Here is a 20,503-nt window from a genome sequence, read left to right as displayed (position 1 = left end):
GTGATGACATACTGAGATGGCACCATCTAAGAACCAGGAAATGGGCCCTTACCAGACACCAAATCTGCTGGTGTTTTTATCTTGGACTTCCTAGCTTCCAGAACCATGAGAAATAAACTTGTGTTGTTTATAAGCCACCCAGTTTGTGATACTTTGTTATAGCAGCTCCAGGTTAAGATAGTTGGTCACTGTAAATGTGAGTGGGTCAGGTGTGCCTGCTACCTGATAGTTATCAAAATTAGGATTCTGTCCTCCCACAGAGACTGGGACACAGAGATCCAAACCTTCCTGGTGATTACATTTCGAAGGAGTGGCTTTCTGGTTCTTGAGAAAGACACTGCTGAGTTGTAGGAGATTCATACACATCTCAAAGGGACAGAGGAAGAATTCACAATTATAAACTCTTCTTAGTTAGTGCTCTAAGAAAGGAAAGTCAGGGGCCTATAGTCAGGTGTTGGCTAGAATAAACAGTAAACTTCTTTTGATAGCCCTGAACTTCTCCAGCTCAAAAGAAGACTGGAGCTCAAAAGAAGGCTGGGTATTCCAGGACTGAGTGGAGGTGGGCTAGGCTACTAGAAGCCATGTTAGAGTTGGTCAAGGCTCTTAGAGCAAGAATTTGGATGGAGTTGTTGTTTGCCAAGAATTATTTACAGTTCTCATTAGTTTGCCTTGGATGTTTTTTGTTTTCATTTTAGAACCTTATTCTTTTTAATTGCTGCAAAGTATACAATGGTATGAATACATCATAGTTAATTTAGGTTGTTTTTAGTGTTCTTTTGACTATTAAAACCTCTGCAGTGAACGTCCTTGTGCATGTGGTCTTGTGAACATATGCATGTATTTCTCAGGAGTTGTCAGATCATCATGTGTTTGCATTACACTTTAATATGGTCTGCCAAGTTGCCTTCCAAAATGATTGCCATCATTAGTGTATGAGAGAATTTATTTTCCCAACTTCTTCAACCCATGTTACTAAACTTTTTTAACTTTTGCCAATTGAATGAGGAAAACCTACTGTTATCTTTTAATTTGTGTCTCCCTGTTTACTTGTGAAGTTGAGTTCTTTGTATATTGGACATTTATGTTTTATTCATTAAGTTATCTGTATTCTACATCCATTTTTCTATGATATTTCATAAGCATAAAATTTATTTAATATACATTTTATATGATACAGGAGCCTTCATAAGTAAATGAAGACCCCAAAAATGGGTAAACTTGTATATTTTTTATTTTTACAGTTCATTTTTATTATTTATTGATACATAATAGTTGTACATATTTTGGGGGTGCATGTGATATTTTGATATATGCATACAATGTGTAATGATCAAATCAGTGTGTGTTAACCAAAAATGTGACTCAATCAGTAGAGGTTTATTAAGCCGAAGTTTAAGGATGCACCTGGGAAAAACACAAGTCACAGGAGCGTCTGTTAACCTGTGCTTTCCAAAAGAGGGTTTCTGGAACTCAGTATTGAAGAATAAAGAGCAAGCAGAAGGGACAAAGGAAGGTAAGAGAGGCAGTGAGACAAATGGTTACATTTTTGTGAGGCTCTCATTAGTGCTCAGTAAATCTGTGTTTTACACAAGGTAAGGTAAACATTTGAAAAGATGGAGTAGAGGAAAGAGTCAGTTATGCATCCATTTGGGGGAGCCAAAGGAGTGATTTTTTTTTTTTAATAATTTCATTTTATTCCCTTGAATTATTACTATTATTATTTTTCTTAAACTTTTATTTCAAGTTCAGGGGTACATGTGCAGGATATGCAGGTTTGTTAACATAGGTAAACGTGTGCTCTGGTGGTTTACTGCACAGATCATCCCATCACCTAGGTATTAAGCCAACATCCATTAGTTATTCTTCCTGATGCTCTCCCAACCATCCCTATAGGCCCCAGTGTGTGTTGTTCCCCACAGTGTGTCCACGTGTTCTCATTATTCAGCTCCCACTTATAAGTGAGAACATGCGATATTTGGTCTTCTGTTCCTGAATTAGTTTGCTGAGGATAATGGCTTCCAACTCCATCCTTGTCCCTGCAAAAGACATGATCAAAGGAGTGATTTTTTGTCTTGTCTCTGTTCTGTACCTAAGAAGGTAAGCTTGTAATTGACATTGTCAGTGTGAGATTTAACAGAACTCAGTTTTAAGAGTTAAACTTAGGTTGCACACCCAAGGTTACAATTGGCATGTGCTGGTTTTATAGGTGGGTATGTACCCTGAAAGGTTTAGTGACTAGGAAGGGATTTTCTTGTGAGAAATTTGTGGGGGAGGTATATGTCCTTTTCCCGTTGTGGGACCCTGACTTAACATGTAATGCTGTGACACAGGGTTGTGAAATTATAGCTCTGGGGGGAAGAGGAGGAAGGAAACTCGTTGCATGACTAATTTTCTAGGTTTAACTCTCTCTTTGGTATAATGAGTTTAGGGTCTTAAGATTTTAATTTTCTTTTACAAGAGTAGTTAGGACAGCCATCACCTCAAACATTTTTTATGTTAGGAACATCCCAATTCTTCTATTTTGAACTATACAATAAATTGTTGTTAACTGTAGTCACCGTATTACATTATTGAACACTAGATCTTATTCTTTCTATTTAACTGTACTTTTTTTTTTTTTTTGGATACAGAGTCTTGCTCTGTTGCCCAGGCTGGAGTGTGGTGATGCGATCTCGGCTCACTGCAAGCTCTGCCTCCCCGGTTCACACCATTCTCCTGCCGCAGCCTCCTGAGTAGTTGGGACTACAGGCGCCTGCCACCTCGCCTGGCTAATTTTTTGTATTTTTAGTAGTAGAGACGGGGTTTCACCATGTTAGTCAGGATAGTCTTGATCTCCTGACCTCGTGATCTGCCCACCTTGGCCTCCCAAAGTGCTGGGATTACAGGCGTGAGCCACTGCGCCCGGCTTAACTGTACTTTTGTACCCATTAACCAACCTCTCTTAATCCCCACCTCTCCTTCTCAGCCTCTGGCCACCACTAATCAAGTCTCTACTTCATGAGATTCACCCTTTTAGCTCCCACATGTGAAAGAGAACATACGGTATTTGTCCTTCTGTGCTTGGCTTATTTCACTTAACATAATGTCCTCCAGTTCCATCCATGTTGCTGTAAATGACAGGATTTCATTTTTTATAACTAAATAATATTCCATTGTGTATATGCGTTGATGGACACTTAGGCTGATTTTTTTTTTGCCTTTGTTTATTGACTGTTTTGTAAGCATTTTGTTTCACAAAAATCTCCAACTGAAGTTAATAATATGTGATATTGTGGAATATATATTTGGCCTTTGACCCCATTTCCCTGGTATACAACTCCTAAAATCCTTAGGACCTCCGAAGTAATGTCTGTTTGTGTGCTAGTGATTGATTGATGGCTGACAGCCCCTAGGTAGTTTCAGGATGTGAGTTGGTTACCCGAAAGACCAAGGCATCATTAGAGAGGTGGAATGTTCAGCCTCATCCCTATCTCTGGGGAGAGGAGAGATACTGAGGGTTAAATTGATCACCAGTGGCCAATGATTTAACCACTCATGCCTATGTAATGAAGCTTTCATAAAAAGCCCAAAAGCCCTGTGTTTGTAGAGCTTCGAGATAGCTGAACAAGTAGAGGTTTCTGGGGGTTGTGCCTGGGGTGGGCATGGAAACTTTGTGTCCCTTCCACTATAACTCGCCCTGTGCATCTCTTATATCTGGCTGTTCATTTGTGTCCTTTGTAATATCCTTTATAATAAACTGGTAAGCATGTTTCTGGAGTTCTGTGACCACTCTAGCAAACTAATAGAACCCAGAGGGGATTGTGGGAACCCCAACTTGAAGCTTTTCGGTGAGATGTTCTGGAGGCCCAGACTTGTGACTGGTGGGGCCATGGGGTTTGTGGTACTGAGCTCTTAATCTTTGAGATCTAACACTGTCTTCTGGTAGATAGCGTTGGAGTTGAATTAGAGGACACCTGGCTACTCTCCACTGCAGAACTTATTTCTTGCTTGGTATGTGGGGAGAAACTCCCATACATTTGGTCACACAAGTCTTCCATGTTGATTGTTGTGGTGTAAGAGCAGAGTATAAACAGTTTGAGTTTTTTACTCTTAGACAGCACAACGATTCTTCATAAAACTCTATGACTACACCAACGAGCATTGGCAAAGAACAAAAAAATTATTCAATTTCTTTCACCAGTTCCATAAACTGGCAGTGATTCATAGCATTTACACACATATTCATAATGTTTTTAACAACTATATCCATGTCACCTTTTCATAGTCTGCTTTAGAAAGTCCTGCACAGTATTTTCCACTCAATTCTGCATCAGTAGTATAGCTTCTTTTTAAATTAAAAATTTGTCCATTCTATTTTCAAACTGGAAGATAATTTTATTGTAATATGATCAAAACAGTAATAAATATTTCAGATTAATCATCAATTACAATTTACATAGGTTATCACTAATTTGTGCTGTCTGCATTGAGGACTAAGCTCTGATTTTTTTTTGTTTTTTAAATTTTGCCCAAATTCCTATCTAAGGGGTCTGAGGAATCATGCTCTATAAAGCATACATTCTCATCAGATGGGTTTTATTTAACCCTGTATATCATGACTTACTTTCCAGTCTGACTCTGGCGTAACATGGAAGAAAATAAAAATATTTTACCCCAAAACATGTTTCTCTGCCGTATCTTGAAATGGTCCTGCAAAGCCATACCTTGTGGGAAAAATCCACATTCTATAGATAATCTACTTTCCCCTTGTTTTCCTTCCTTCCTTTCTAGATCCAGGAGATAATCAGCTAAGAGCCAGGCACCCTTTTAGGTCTGATAATAAACAGTATAAAACCTGCTCTCTCTGAAGTCTGCTATCTGAGAGCATCCTCTGCACAATAAAAGTTGGTGCCTATAATCCTTTATCTTAACCTGAACATACATTTCCTTTCTGTTGATCCCAGGTCTTCAGATAAACTCAACCAATTGTAAACCAGAAAACGTTTATAGCCTGGAACGCCACCCCACCCCCACCCCGCCTTGAGTTGTCCCGCTTTTCTGAACCAAACCAATGTATTTCTTAAATGTATTTGGTTGATGTCTCATGCCTCCCTAAAATACGTAAAACTAAGCTGTATCCCGACCACCTTGGCACATGTTCTCAGGGCCACCTGAGGGCTGTGTCTTGGGCCATGGTTACTCATATTTGGCTCAGAATAAATCTCTAAACATATTTTATACAGAGTTTGACTCTTTTCGTTAATAGCATGATATATTCAAACACACTATGATCTGTTTCTTTCATTTTAATGCTGCCTGGAGTAGACCATGATATGGATGTATTGTATGCTTTTAACTCCAACTGATGTGCTTTTAGATTGCTTCCACTCTATGCAACTACATAGAATGCTTCATTGCTCTCATGTGCATTTTGAGTATTTTTCTAAGGTAGATTCTGAGACATAAAATTACCACAATTTTAGAAGATTTCCTACTCATGTAAAATATTAGTAGATACTCCCAGATCGCCATCCAAAATGTCATTTTACACTCCCTTCAACGGTACAGAAGAGTACTCTTTCCCTTCTATCCTTATCCACTCTTGGAGTTTCCTTTTTTTATTTTTTTGAGGCAGGGTCTCGCTCTGTCACCCAGGCTAGAGTGCAGTGGCATGATCATGGTTTACTGCAGCCTTAACCTCTTGAGCTCAAGTGATCCTTCCACCTCAGGTTCCGAAATAGCTGGAACTACAGGTACATGCCACCACACCCGGATGATTTTTGTATTTTTTGTAGTCACAGGGTTTCTCCATGTTGCCCAGTCTGGTCTTGAACTCCTGTGCTCAAACGATACTTGGCCTCTCAAAACTGTGGGATTACCCATGTGGCACTGAGCCCGGCCTCACTCTTGGCATTTTAAGTCTTAAAAAATGTTGCCAATCTATGAATGAAAATCATTTTTAGTATATATTTCCCTGATAACTAGTGAGATTGAACATTTTCTCATATTTTAGTAGTATTTTATTCTTAACATAATACCTGTATTTCTTCTGAAAATAACAAAAATAATTATCTGAAGTATATACCCTGTGTTCTGTAATACCTGTATTTCTTCTGAAAATAACAAAATAATTATCTAAATAAAGTATATACCCTGTGTTCTTTCTTTGGTTCTCTTTTAATATTCTAAAAGCTCAGAAAAGGCTAAAATGATTTTGAGTACTTGTGGTCCAGTCGTTGTTGGGGCAGGTCGATTTTCTTTTTGCATCTCTATGGACAAGAATCATTTGCATTACTGATTTCTACAATTTACAGAGCTGTAAAACTGCTCAAAGACAGTGAAAGGGTAGAACTATTATGGAATCAAATTACTCAGTAGGGTATACCAGACAACACCTAGCATTCCATAGAACATCCAGCAATCTTTCACTGTTTTCTGAAAGATAATACATTTAAAACTTTTAACACATTGGCTCGCAATGAGAGCTCAGGAAATTTAATTTGCTTCTCCGTTGTTAAAAGAATGAAAAACAAGATAATTGAGAATTTATAGCATTTCTGTGGAAATACAGTTCCCTGGGTAGGTGCTTTATCTAGATTCACTTTTGATTTCATTGGGTCTTGCACAGTGCCTGAGAGCATTTATATATGTGGTCAGTAATTTAAAAAAATTATTTTTCCTACCTCTTAATACTTTGCAGTTGTTCAGTAATAGTTTGATTGGATAGAACTATGTTCAAGTATGTTCTAATTTATTCCCCTATCTGGAAAAACATGTATATTGTGAGAAAATAGGTTTGTCTTGCTTACATTATTATGTATCATATATTTTCATACTGGGGTTAACAAATATATTCTAAGTACTGAAACTGGTGGCCTTGAAAATGGCTATACTAGCTGTTTCCTTTCATAGTCCAAACTGTGTGAATATATCTAAATAAAAAATCTGGCTCTATTATAATAGCAAATGCGATTTCGTGTGTGGAGTCTTAAGGCGTGATTATACTGTTTCTCACCATGAATAGTGATTTTTTACACATGATAAGGCAGGCTAGCATATTCACATACATTACGGCTAGAATAATCCATTGCTCTAAAAACATGATTTTTACCTGATTTTTAGATTGAGTGTTCTATAAAAATTTTTTCTTAACTGAAAAAAATATGCAGAGGCTAATGTAGACTGTAAAATGAAGGAGAAGCTTAGCTTTACCGTGGAGTCTGGGTCTGGGTGTAACCTAACTAGCTAGGGGATATGCAATTCCTGATTGACAGCAGGTCCAGCATTATGCAGATTTTGTAAGGGAGAACACTCAGCTCAGAAACAGTGATGAGAGGCTCTGTTAGGAATTACTGCATTCACCACTCATATCTTTTAGTTTTCTGTCTACTGGATTTGCAAACAAATAGCACAAAACAGTTCCTCTTTTGTTTTTATTAAAGTGATACTGCAATGCAGTTCAGTCTGTCAGCTAGGCATACGTGTGAAATTTGATATTCTCACTAAATTAGCTAATTTTTAGCTGTGTTCCATGCTTATCTCTAGACCTTTGTGTATTAAATCCTGTCTCGAGCTGTTCCCTTTATACACAAGTGTGTTTTGCTTGTGCCTTCCTGTCTTCTTCAGTGAGAAGCTTTATGTAGGTCAGGCTTGGCTTAAGCAGATTTCCTGAACCTGCGTCAGCTTAAGCTGGAGGAATTTTAATAAACCCTCCCCTGTAGGCGTGGGCCTAAATGAGGCTAGCCTAGTTAAGCCTGATCTTTTTCTGTTTGTGAAAAGAGCTGAGCAGAGCTGAAGGCTGCATGGTGGTTTCAGAAACTGCCTACTTAATTTGAAAAGAACAATGGTAGGAAAGGCTAGATCTTCCAATTTTACCTTATCCGAAAAGCTTGATTTGCTAAAGCTTGTGAAGCCATATGTGAAAATTCTCGAAGAACACACTAATAAACATTCAGTAATAGTGGAAAAGAATAGATGTTGGGATATCATAGCAGTTAACTATAATGCAATTGGAGTAGACCGCCCTCCTCGAACAGCACAGGGCCTACGCACCCTTTACAAAAGGCTCAAAGAATATGCCAAACAGGAGCTATTGCAGCAAAAAGATACCCAATCAGATTTTAAAAGCAATATTTCTGAGCCAACCAAGAAAGTTATGGAGATGATTCCCCAGATTTCCAGTTTTTGCCTGGTAAGAGACAGGAACCACATACAAAGGTAAGCTTTATTTTGTTTTGTTATGGAAAATTATGGCGCCTCCTATCTATTGGGCTTTGGCTTAGTCGTGATAGAGATATGCATAGTAAGCATCCCCACAACGGGAGCAATGAATAGTGTCTTTGTTTTGCATTTTTTAAAAAGAGAAAAGTGAGGCTATGAGGAATTTTTCTGTTGCATTTAAGCTACTTTTTACTGTCTTCCCCTCCCCCTTCCCTCCTGTAGTTTCTAAAAGTAAAGGTTAGGGAGGAATAAGTGGGATGAAATTTGTGACATCACTTCATAAACTTTTGAAGCTTTAAAATTAAATTATTTAGTTTGCTTCTGAGAGATACTTTTTTTCTCTTTTAATATTACATTTCACTGGAATTTTCAATTTTATATAAAATTTATATAAAGTTAGCAGTTTCTAGAGAAATGGAACCTTTGCTTTTTTATGAATTGTCATTGTCTACACTTACTGAATATGTGTTAACTAACAAATATAACTAAAATCAATAAGTAAACTTGTTAATGGCATGATTGTGTATATGAAGACAGTTTAAATTGTTTTTCTAACACATTTAAAATAAAGATGAACACAACTAAAGGGAGTTAATGCCTAATTAGGGATTCAGTTTACTTAATAAAATTAAGGTTTTTTGTTGTTTTTATTCCTTAATGGTCTAGTTTCACTTTGATCTTGGATCATATAGGAAAGAGTAAGCTTTCTCTTACTGCTTTGCAAGAATATCAAATTATGAATTTTAAAATACCCCTAAGAGCAACTGGGTTATTTTAGAGTTAGAAGCAATTTTTTGGTTAAACTTGTGTTCTATGTAACTATTTGCCTTGGAATTTTCAAAAGTATTATCTTGCCACTAATTCAGGTTGTAACCTCTGGCAAAATATAAAAATGGCAGCTACATTCTTATTCTGAACCATTTAGAGTAATTTAAACAAATTGTAAACTCCTTGTTAGTTTGAGGAGCCTGTCACACAAAGCTTTACACAATGTGCTTTTCTATTGGTGGAAGAGGCATTATATAAGCAAATTATTGATTACTGTGAAATCCCTTTGAAATTAGGAGAGAAACAGAAAAAAACCACTTTGTAGCCAAGTGCATATGTTATTTTGGTAATTTACTAGGAAAGTATTTTTGAGCCTAGCTTCTTACCAGATACTGCTTATTTCTACTTGATAGCACAGTAAAAAAATACCACCAGTGGGAATCCAGGACATGAATGCACAGTGGATTAATTCTTGAGGCCACTGGTTAAAATGTTCACTGTGATGACAAAAGATGAAATCCCAATAGCTGGATATCCAGAAAACTACACAGTAAAATTGTTTTATACTGTGCTACTTATGCAGAATTTTCTCCCCCTTGAACCATGGAGAAAAATGTTTTTTGCATTGCAGGTATAAAACTGTACCCTTTGGTTAGTAGGTATAGGTTTTTATAATTTGAAAACTACATGTAGAAACTGTAATTTTAATTAGTTGCATATTTTAAAAATACAGTGAGTATAGAAGAGAAACAATATATAAATATACAAGTATCTGGTTACATTTTGACCATTTGTGTGTATATGTTTACAATATTCACACACAAAAAAATCTTTTGGGATATCAACATTTCTCTGATAAAAATGAGTTGATTTGTGCGTTTCTATACCTATGACTTAAATAATATCAATTTGTTAAATTTTAAAGGGAAGAATATGAGAAACATCCCTCTTAAATTCTTGTGTTACTGTGTCTACATTGACATTTTCTCTGTGTTAGCTTATTTCTTTAATCTATATATTTAATGTGCTTATATTTATTTGATTGACATCATCCTTGAATCTTAATAATCTCAGAAGTTTATAATTATTCTATAATCTTAACTATACTTCTACATAAATATGCCTGTTAATCTTACCAAACTCTTCCTTTTTAATAAGGAAAATACAAGTGTTTGCGTTGTTTAAAATACTTAAAAATATATACCTGTTTTGTAAGGCTATTTATTTCGGTAACTCACATTGACTTATGTCTTTATTTTTACCTCTTCCTAATATCAGTTTTTATTTTGTGTTTTTGTAAACTGATCTTCAAAGTTCTGATTCTCAAGTCCTTGTCTGTCATTTTTGTGACCTGCTCTAAACCTTTTTTTCTCCCTTTTTACATTGTTATGCCTTAGTTGTAATGTTTTAGCTAAAATGGAATGGAATGTTCCAGATATAAGGCATATTTTTAATTTACTTGGGAGTATAATGTCTATGTTTATACTCTTATTTTACATACTAATTTGAAATAGTAATTATGTGATTTTAAAAACTTAATTTTCATATGCAATTTTAACCTTTTCCCATTCCAGGTTTTAGCAGAGCTATTAATAGAAGCAGAGCTTGCTACTTTGAATTAGATTTATAATTAATTGTTTTGTTTTTGGAAATCATAAAATGACACAAACAGAGACAAGAACAAAAATGAATTTATATAATCTACAAATAGTTTTTTGTTATATACTATGTATATGTTTCATTTTGTCTCTTAGATAAATATCTGATATTTCTGGCAATTTAATGCCATTAATAAGTAATATATGAGTAGTTTTAATCTTTTTCTATGCATTCTACTTGAACTTGTCCCAGCATTTTAATCATCCATGTAGAATGTATTCTTTTAATTATGTTTCTTATATGTAAAATCTTCTCTAAATAATATTAAAGAAAGTATTTCCATTAATGTTCAATAATCTAATTTCCCTTTCTAACTTTTATTTTTAAATTAGGCAGAAGCATAAATTAAAAAAAAAACCTCAAAGAGCAGATATTCTTAATTCACAGCTTCACATTATACATAAAATTATGTTTATAAAACATAATTTTAAGGTTTATTGCATTTATAATATCATAACTTGTTATATTAAAGTTTAAATTATGCTAAAGCTGTAGTTGTCTCCATTAGGAATGCATAGTTGGTGGAAATTATGTGTAAATTTAATAAACCTTTAATATCTGTATAGGCCATTAAAAATGTTTTATTAAACAATCATTTAGTTTGTTCTTTTCAGTCATTCAGCACATAATGAGCACCTCCTAGGTTCTAAGTACAGTACCTACTAGGTACTGAGTATGCAATTGTGGATTAAAACCATTGCTCTTGTGAACTTTACCTGACCAGTGATTGAAAGACTTAAAGAGCAACTGAGTCATGTGGTTCAGGATAGGTAAAAGGGAAGTTTTTCCTATCAGATAAAACATCTGAAATAAGAAAGGATAACCTCCAGTAGTTGAGCATATCCCAAAGCCATATACAATCTTTATGTTTTATTTTTTGGGCAAATGCAGAAATAGTACCTTCCATAGATGGCCTTTCACTGTCCTCTTAGAAGTTTTTTTTTTTTTTTTTTTTTATGGGCCTTGCTGGTTTTAAGATCAGTCCAGGAGAGCAGAAGCAGGAAGTCTAGGGTTAAGGTATGGGGATAGTAAGACTGAGAATGCATTAAATGGCTCTTTACACCATTTGAAAACCTTAGGGTTGTGGGAAAGATTGTTGTCTGTTTGACAACATTAAAACTGACTTTTCTTTGTTATTTTCTTCATTGGCCTTCTATAATATTTGTCATTTCCTGCCCCTTAAAAGTACAATTTTAAAGTTAAGGATGGGGGAGATCTTTAAGTATATATTATTGAAATCCCAATCTCAGTCACTTTAATGTATTTCAAGTGTTAAGATTTTTTTTGTTTTGTAACTTTATAGTTTTAAAGCTTCATAATTTAATGTATATTAAATATAAAATTATGCTATAAATATACTTTTTTTCATTTGATTTACATATTATAATGCTTTTTTGTGTGCTATAGTGCAAACTTGGATGAGGAGGCACAGGCTGGTACCAGTTCACTACAGGTAATGTTGGATCACCATCCTGTTGCTATTACAGTGGAGGTGAAGCAAGAAGAAGACATTAAACCACCTCCTCCACTGGTTTTAAATTCTCAACAGAGTGATACTTTAGAGCAAAGAGAAGAACATGAATTAGTACATGTTATGGAAAGATCCTTGTCGCCTTCACTTTCCTCTGTTGATATGAGAATGACATCGTCTCCATCTTCTATTCCAAGGAGAGATGATTTTTTTCGGCATGAGAGTGGTGAACACTTTAGGTCACTATTAGGGTATGATCCTCAGATCCTGCAAATGTTGAAAGAGGAGCATCAGATAATTTTAGAAAATCAAAAAAATTTTGGATTGTATGTTCAGGAGAAGAGGGATGGATTGAAAAGAAGGCAGCAGCTAGAGGAAGAGCTACTAAGAGCAAAAATTGAAGTGGAGAAGCTGAAAGCAATTCGCTTACGGCATGATCTACCTGAATATAACAGTCTCTAAGTTTTTTTTCCAATCTTGCAATTTGATAATTTTGATTTTGGCCAAATTACTTTAATTTGGGAATATCCTGAAACAAAATACACGTTCTTGAAAAATGTTAATCTCTATTATGGAAAAACTTTTTTGATATAATTTTCTAATTATTTTCTTTTGAGATATTAAAATTTACTGGTTGGTTGGCATGGTTATAGTTTTTATTGTCTTCTTTTTTTTTTCCCCGTAAGTTTAATTGTTGACCTTACAAAAGATGTTTTATTCTGATCACTAAGATATACACAAATACGTAAACAAACACATATTCTTTCAAAGGTCTGAGTCTTTTTTTTTTTTGGTTAACATTTTTAGTTAGAACTTTGAAAGCGGTAATTAGAGATTTTTAAGTCAGTCTAATTTAGGAGCTATACTAACCTAATACCAAGAAGCTTGTCTGTATGACATTGGTTTTTATGCTTTTATCTTTTGAAGGAGTAAATCCTAGGATTTTAGAGATGGAAGATATTTGGAGAACACTTTTTTCCGTCTCTGCAGTTTAGGGGTAATGAAACAGGTCCAGGGAGAACTCAATGACTTACTTAGGGTAACAAAGCTATTTATGGCAGAGCAGAGACCAGCACTCAGTTTTTCTTTGTGTAATTTCCCTCCCTCTATTTGATAGAAGTAAATATCCACCAAAATATTCTCTAGATTTAAATATTAGAAGCATTTGTTTCGTAAAATTGCCTTTAAAGATTGTTAGGTTGTGAAATCAGAATAATTATATAAATTACCCCATTCTCTCTCTCTTTTTGTTCCAGCAAAATAGATAAGGTATTCCATTGAAGCTATTATATATTTTGGCTGTGTGATTTAAAGACATGTCTTAATTCATTTTAAATGTCCTGTTCTGGAAAAAATTTCTTTCACAGTAAAAATCAGAATGAACAAAATTAAAATTTTATGTTTTTTATAGGTATTGTTATTTTAGTATTCGTGGAAAAAAAACCTCAATTCTTAAAGCATACATATTAAATTTATATTAAATCTCTAATATGTATGTTACTTAAGAATTTCTATTTTTGCTGGGGCTTTGTTGAGAAAAGATTTTTAAGCCAAGGTTTAGAATGGAGTGGGTGGAATTTCAGCAGTGAAGGGGACCATGGATGTTTGAAGCCAGAGTGAGAAGCTGGAAAAAAGAGGGATGGGAAAAAGTGGATTGAATGTATAAGCACAAATGCAGTGGTGAGCCAGTAATTTTAAGTGAATGTAGAGAGAGTCAGTTTGGGTTGTGGTATCCTGGACTAGGAAGGACATCTCCCTGGACTAGGTAGGGCAGCTGCTGTTTAGCTCCAGCAGAATTTCACATGCGGGAATAAACCAGAAATCTGCATTTTTAATGCAGAATTTTCCAATTTAAAAATGTTTGCAAATAACACAAAATGCTTTTAAAACATTATACAGACAACATGTGAGTGGGCCTCATTGAGCCATTGGGCTTCCAGTTTGTGGCTTTTGGAGTAGAGCAATGGTTTTCCAAGTATGGGTCCTGATCTGCTGCATCAGCATCACTTGAGAGCTTGTTAGAAATATAAATCCAATTTCAACTGAATTAGAAACCCTGGGGGTGGGGTCAGCAGTCTCTTTTAATAAACCCTCTAGAGATTCTGATGCATGCTAAAGTTTGAGAACCAGTGAAACAGAGTATTTTGGAACCTCGCTTGGTGCCCAAATCATGCTAGTCTCAAAATTTTTGTTAAAGAGTAGTTCAAAGTGAACTGAGGGATATAAATTTGGGTGATAGTTGGTACCAGATTATGAATTACATTAAATATAATTTTTTTTTTTTTTTTTTTTGAGATAGAGTCTTGCTTTGTCGCGTAGGTTGGAGTGCAGTGGCACGATCTTGGCTCACTGCAATCTCCGTCTCCCAAGTTCAAGCGATTCTCCTCCCTCAGCTTCCCAAGTAGCTGGGACTACAGGCGCCCCACTATGCGCGGCTAATTTTTTTGTGTTTTTAGTAGAGACAGGGTTTCACTGTGTCAGCCAGGGTATTCTGGATCTCCTGACCTCGTGATCTGCCCGCCTCCCAAAGTGCTGGGATTACAGGCGTGAGCTACCATGCCCAGCCTAAATACTATTTTTAATGAGTCAGACTTAATGTACAATGGGAAGCCATTGAATGCTTTGAATTAGGGGGGTAATTTCATTATAGTTGTGATTTAGGAGGAGTGGCATTTAGGGACAGGCATTGTATTGAGAAGAACTTAAATCAGAAATTTAAGTTATGGCTATAGAAATAGAAAAAAATGAACTCTTTAAGGTACTATTTTAGTATGTTGACTGCTTAATTTCATTGGTTGGATTAAAAAGAGTGTTTTATAGCTGGTAGAGTTAACTTTTTCAATTATAAAGATGCCCTGAATATATAATATATTATATCCTTTTGACATTGTTACCTTTTCTCTTTAATCTGTGCTATGACTTTTCTTTGAGTCTAATCAATCTTGTAATTCTTAATTTGAGGTAATGTTTCCCAGTATAATTCTACTAAATACATCTTGGCAGTAGTAAGCTTTATTTTTTTAAATTATTGAAAGCGCATATATGAGATGTAATTCACTTTACAGTTTCAGCATGCTACTAAGAATTGATAATGAATGTTCAATTTGAATGTTGGCTTTTACAGCAAATCAGAGTTTTCCCAAGTGTGTTCTGTGGAACGTTAATTCTGTGAGATGTTTCTAGAAAAGAGATCTGTGTTCAAAAAAGATTTTTTGTTTTGGTGGTTAGGTTCTAAAATAATTGTGGAAGGAAAAAATTATGTATATACAAGGTAGCCCTTGAAAATTCCTTTGCTGCCCATAAAGTAGCATAAACATAGTCTGCTACAGTCGTATTTTTCTCCAGCATTGTTTAAGATTGCTTTTTCTTTAGTGTGTTAGGTGACACAATTCATTAGCATTTAGGGGCTGTGTATACAATAAGAAACTTATTTTAACGTATTTTTAAACACCAGAATCACACTCTGAGTTTACTGCAGCAACTTTTCCAAGTCAATCTTGTTTTTCTCCAAGTCAGTCTTGCTTTTAATTTGCAAAAGTCTAAATGCATATAATTCTGCTCATTGTCTACCTCCTCCTGTACAACCATGATTAACATAGTATAGTTTATGAGAATTCCTGAATAAAGAAAATTATTTATTTGACCATAGAATCCTTTTTGGAGGCTGTTTATTATCTTACAGAGTATCTTAGGGTAATTTGGAACCAAACCTTTTTTTTCTTCTTTTTTATATTGAGACTTTTTTGAGTTTGGGGACTGCTTACCAACTAACATTAGCAGTTTTTGTTGAGGACAAGTTTCATTAAGGAGAATATATAGGGGCAAGTTTGCTAGTACAATGGAATATACACTTGCCTCTCTATCTGCAGGTTTCACATCTGCACATTGAACCACTGTGGATTGAAAATATTGAGGCAAAAAAATAAATAACAATACAACAATAAAAGTAATACGAAATTTAAAAATACAGTATAACTGAGGTAGGAGTTGGGCTAAGCCCCAGTTTTGGGGCTCACTTGTCCTATATCCTAACAACTATTTACATAGTAGTTACATTTGTTTTAGGCATTGTAAGTAATCTAGAGGTGATTTAAAGTATATGGAAGGATGTGTGTAAATTGTATGTGAATACAAACATTTTATATAAGGGACTTGAGTATCTGTGGATCTTGATGGGGAAGGGGGTGTCCTGAAACCAATCCCCCTTGGATACTGAGGGATGACTATACACTTAAGCCACCAAACATCCTGCATACCATAGACAATTGTTTGGGGGCCATGAGTTTTCATTACAAAATGTAATGCTGGGAGAACATAGAGAAGAGTGATTTTGTTTTTTAAATGTAGACTTGATTCTGTAGAAATATACTACATTTGAGAAATATACTAAGTAAATAGATTATTTCATCCAATACATTAGTAATTTAGATAGTGGATAGCCACTTTCCTATCTTTCTCTTATCCATATGAATGTAAATGGATATGTTGTTACAACTTATGATTTTCTAAACTAGCTGTGATTTATAATGACATCCTGAGAAAAGTCAATGAAACTCATTTCCAATGAATACCAGATTTCTTAAAATAGTCAAGTATTTTTCTTTTTTGTATGATGAGATATCAACTTGGTGTTATTTCGTTTTATTTTTTAAGGAGTCACTCTACCCTGTTCTATGTTTACTTATGTGAAAATGTTTAAAATATGAATTTTTTTTTTAATGTGCCTTCTTTTAGAGTAATGTCAACTTTTAAATACACATGTTTAAATAACTTAGAGTGTAATAAATTGTGTTTAATATATACTGTAGATAATGATGGTTAAATGCTTTGTTAACACATGTTCTTTTAAATACAAGATAATGCTTTGTACTGATTTGTGTACTTTTTTTGTGTGCCGTTAAGACAAATAATTCAGTACTGTAGAGGTAAAATTTTTCGATGAGGTATAATTGAAATACATTATTTAGATGATTATGTTGTAATAGATGGCCAATGTACCATATCTAAATATCACATTTCATTTCTTTTTTCAAATGTTAAGAGCCACAACTTCTCAAAATCACATATTTGACAGTGAATTTGATTGTTAACACTTAAAAATAATTAGATGAAATATGGTTGCCTACTTAAACAAGAGTAAGTTCTTAGAATATGCTACCTAATTAAACATTAACAGTCAAGCAAAATCTTTGTATACGATTTTGAGAAATTGTTCAATATATTTTTATATATCTTTTATATTGATTAAAGCTAGTAGTTATAATTTGAACATATTATTTATTTTTAGTTTCCATTTGCTTTGTAATAGTGGAAAGCAAAATAAATGAGTAAATAAAAATAAAAATAAAAATATCGCTCATATCAGTCCAGACAACTTAAACTAAAAGGATATATCATTATAATTCCACTTTGCTAGCTGGTCTTTTTTGTTTTAAAATTTATGTGTGAATTCACCTCTGTTACAAAGTTTTTTTTTTTCCCTAATATTTTATTAAGAAACCCTTTAGACATACAGAAAAATTTAAAAGATAGTTACAATAAGTATCCATATACCTACCACATAGATTCTGCAATGAATGTTTTGCTATACTTGCTTCATCACATATTTATCCATCAGTTCTTTTTTTTAAAGGAAAAATGTGACTTCAAAACAAGTTGTAGAATTAGAATAATTTACCCTTAAGTACTTCAGCATGAGTATTACTAGCGTTCACTATTTATTTGGGCATGTGTGTTTTTTAGGTAAGATTTGCATACAGTGAAATGCACAAATTTAAAATACACCATTTGGTGAGTTTTGATCCACAACTGTGTAGCTCAAACCTCTGTCAAGATTTAGAACATTATCACCTCAGAATGTTCTCTCTTGTCTGCTTCTAATTAGTCTTCTTGCACGTCAGGCAACCGTTGTCCTAATTTTAAAAAAATTATAGATAAGTTTTGCCCATTCTAGAACTTCATATAATTGGAATCGTACAATATGCATACTTTGTTTCTGTTTTTTTCATCTATCTTAGTGTTTTTAATATTCATTCATGTTTATCCATCCTCCTATTTGTAGCGCATTGCTTTCTGTTGCTGAGCAGTATTCCGTTATATACATATACCACACTTTGTTTATCTATTATCTTTTGATGGACTTCTTGGCAATTTCCATGTTTTTTGGCTATTATGTATAAAGATTCTATGAATATTCTTGTGCAAGTTTTTCATGGGCATAATACTAGATTAGGGAACCATATAGATTTAAGCTTTAAGAAATTGCCAGACATTTTCTAAAGTGATTATATCATTTTACACTTCCATCAACAGGGTATGAGGGTTTTTTTTTTTTTTTTTTTTTTTTGTAATCTTTGCAAAAGGCTGGGCATAGTGGCTCACACCTGTCATCCCAGCAATTTGGGAGGCTCCAGTGGGTGGATCGCTTGAGGTCAGGAGTTTGAAACCAACCTGGCCACCATGGTGAAACCCTGTCTCTACTAAAAATACAAAAATCAGCTGGGCGTGGTGGCAGGCACCTGGAATCCCAGCTACTCAGGAGGCTGAGGCAGGAGAATTGCTTGAATCTGAGAGGCAGAGGTTGCAGTGAGCCCTGATCACACCACTGTACTCCAGCCTGGGCAAGAGAGTAAGACCCTGTCTCAAAAACAAAATAAACAAACAAAAAAAACCCCTTTGCATGTTCAGTGATTGGAATGTCAGAATTGAAATTGACGAATAATTTTTGTAATATTTAAGTGTATTCAAAATGCTGGGCAGGTAATTTAGATACCTGGGAATATTGTAGTTTATTGGTTTTTTGTTTTTTCATTTTAGTACTAGTTGCATATATGCTTTGACATGAGGTATTGAAGAAATACGAAATGTGTAGTCTCTGCTATGCTTATAAAACAATTCTGAAAATGATCTTTAATGCAAAGAAATATCTTCTAGGTTTACTTTATACTTAATTGATACTTACATTTAGTTACATTCAATCTCTTATTAGATAAAGAAAACTGAGTATCAGTTTGAAGGGATTTGTATATTAATGTTTGTATGCTTTTTAGTGTAATAAAAACTTTCAATCTTAAATTTATATTGAAGTTATATGTTAATGCATATTAAACATTGTGGTAGGTTTTGGTAATTTTAAAACTCAAAACATGAGCTGCAAGAGTATTTACATTCTTTATTGAATTTGATTATATGAGACATTTTAAATTTCATTTGTGCCATTGAAAACAATGTATTTAGAATTGTTAAACAAAAGAGTATTAGGCTGGATGCAGTGGCTCATGTCTGTATTTCTAACACTTTGTGAGGCTGAGGCAGGAGGATTGCTTGAGTCCAGGAGTTCGAGAGCAACCTGAAGACCTCATTTCAATTAAAAAAAAAAAAAGAATATTAAAGGCTTAGGTTTATGAGATGTACAATTAAGTCATTCAACTCCAGAGTGGCTAAGCTTAGGAACTGTTCATTAAGATGATAATGCCCACTATTAATATTAAATGACATTATTTCCCTTGATCAAAACATGGTTTTAAGCATCCTGCCCTTACGAAATTTTTTTTTTTTTTGAGATGGTGTCTCGCTGTGTCACCCAGGCTGGAGTACAGTGGCACAGTCACAGCTCACTGGAGCCTCAGCCTCCTGGGCTCAAGCAATCTACCTGCCTCAACTTCCTGAGTAGCTGGAACCACAGGTGTGCACCACCATGCCCAGCTAATTTTTGTATTTTTTATAGAGACAGAGTTTCGCCATGTTGTCCAGACTGGTCTTGAGCTCCTGGGCTCGAGTGATTCTCTCACCTTGGCCTCCCAAAGTGCTGGGATTATAGGTGTGAGCCACTGTGCCCAGCCGCCTTATGAATCTTGCAGATAGGCCTTTCAAGTCTCTTGTTTATGCTGACCACTTTTTGGTATTGATTTGGCAAGCACATTACAGGGTCAAGGGGAAAATAGATCAGAACCCAGTTTACAGTTAAGAAATTACAGAGTGGGATTGTTAGGGGTGGTTATTCTGGGACATAGCAAATTAGTATTTTCTGTAATACAAGTTGTCTAGATATAGGAGGTTATGTTCTACTATTCCATGTTCCCAACGATCTCGTTTTTACCTTTCGAAATTATTCACCCTCTCTATTCCCTGCTGTATGGCCTACATAATTTTAAAAATGGGAGTAATTGGGAAAGGGACAAGGGCAAACGTCGATGGTGTAAACATTAAGGGAGCACTTACTCTGTGGCAAATACTGTTGTAAGTGTTTTACATATATTCACTAATCCTTGCTCACAGTAGGTTTGTGAGGTAAGTGTTAGTATTATATTCATTTGATAGATTTATAAACTGGCACAAAGGGGTTAAGTAACTTATCCCGGGTCACAGAGCTAGTAAGAGGCAGACTTAAGACTCTAACCCAGCCAA

The 20,503-nt window shown here is 34.8% G+C and overlaps 2 protein-coding genes across 6 annotated transcripts in view; both read left to right on the top strand.

Moving 5' to 3' along the window:
- Positions 1-20,503, top strand: part of RAD54B (RAD54 homolog B) — a 98,804-nt gene that overhangs the window by 28,628 nt on the left and 49,673 nt on the right. Inside the window, exons 1-2 of one of the 5 annotated variants that reach the window (XM_073018212.1) lie at positions 8,159-8,196; positions 12,034-12,079. The exons of 3 other annotated variants lie outside the window; for them this stretch is intronic. Coding sequence is in view for 1 of the 2 variants with exons in the window: in XM_008001109.3 (XP_007999300.1) it covers positions 12,034-12,083 (50 nt within the window). In the remaining variant the exon portion in view is untranslated. Of the gene's footprint in view, positions 1-8,158; positions 8,197-12,033; positions 17,457-20,503 lie in introns of those variants that run through there. One more of the 5 variants, XM_008001109.3, reaches the window with a different exon arrangement.
- FSBP (fibrinogen silencer binding protein) lies at positions 7,508-17,456 on the top strand. The gene is made up of 2 exons (XM_008001110.3): positions 7,508-8,196; positions 12,034-17,456. Exons 1-2 carry the CDS (start codon positions 7,823-7,825, stop codon positions 12,557-12,559), a joined length of 900 nt encoding a protein of 299 aa, XP_007999301.1. The 5' UTR covers positions 7,508-7,822; the 3' UTR covers positions 12,560-17,456.

This window comes from Chlorocebus sabaeus, chromosome 8 (genome assembly GCF_047675955.1).
Source record: "Chlorocebus sabaeus isolate Y175 chromosome 8, mChlSab1.0.hap1, whole genome shotgun sequence".
Taxonomy (NCBI): domain Eukaryota; kingdom Metazoa; phylum Chordata; class Mammalia; order Primates; family Cercopithecidae; genus Chlorocebus; species Chlorocebus sabaeus.
Note: the sequence above shows the minus strand (reverse complement) of the source record. Positions and strands in the feature narration are given on the sequence as shown.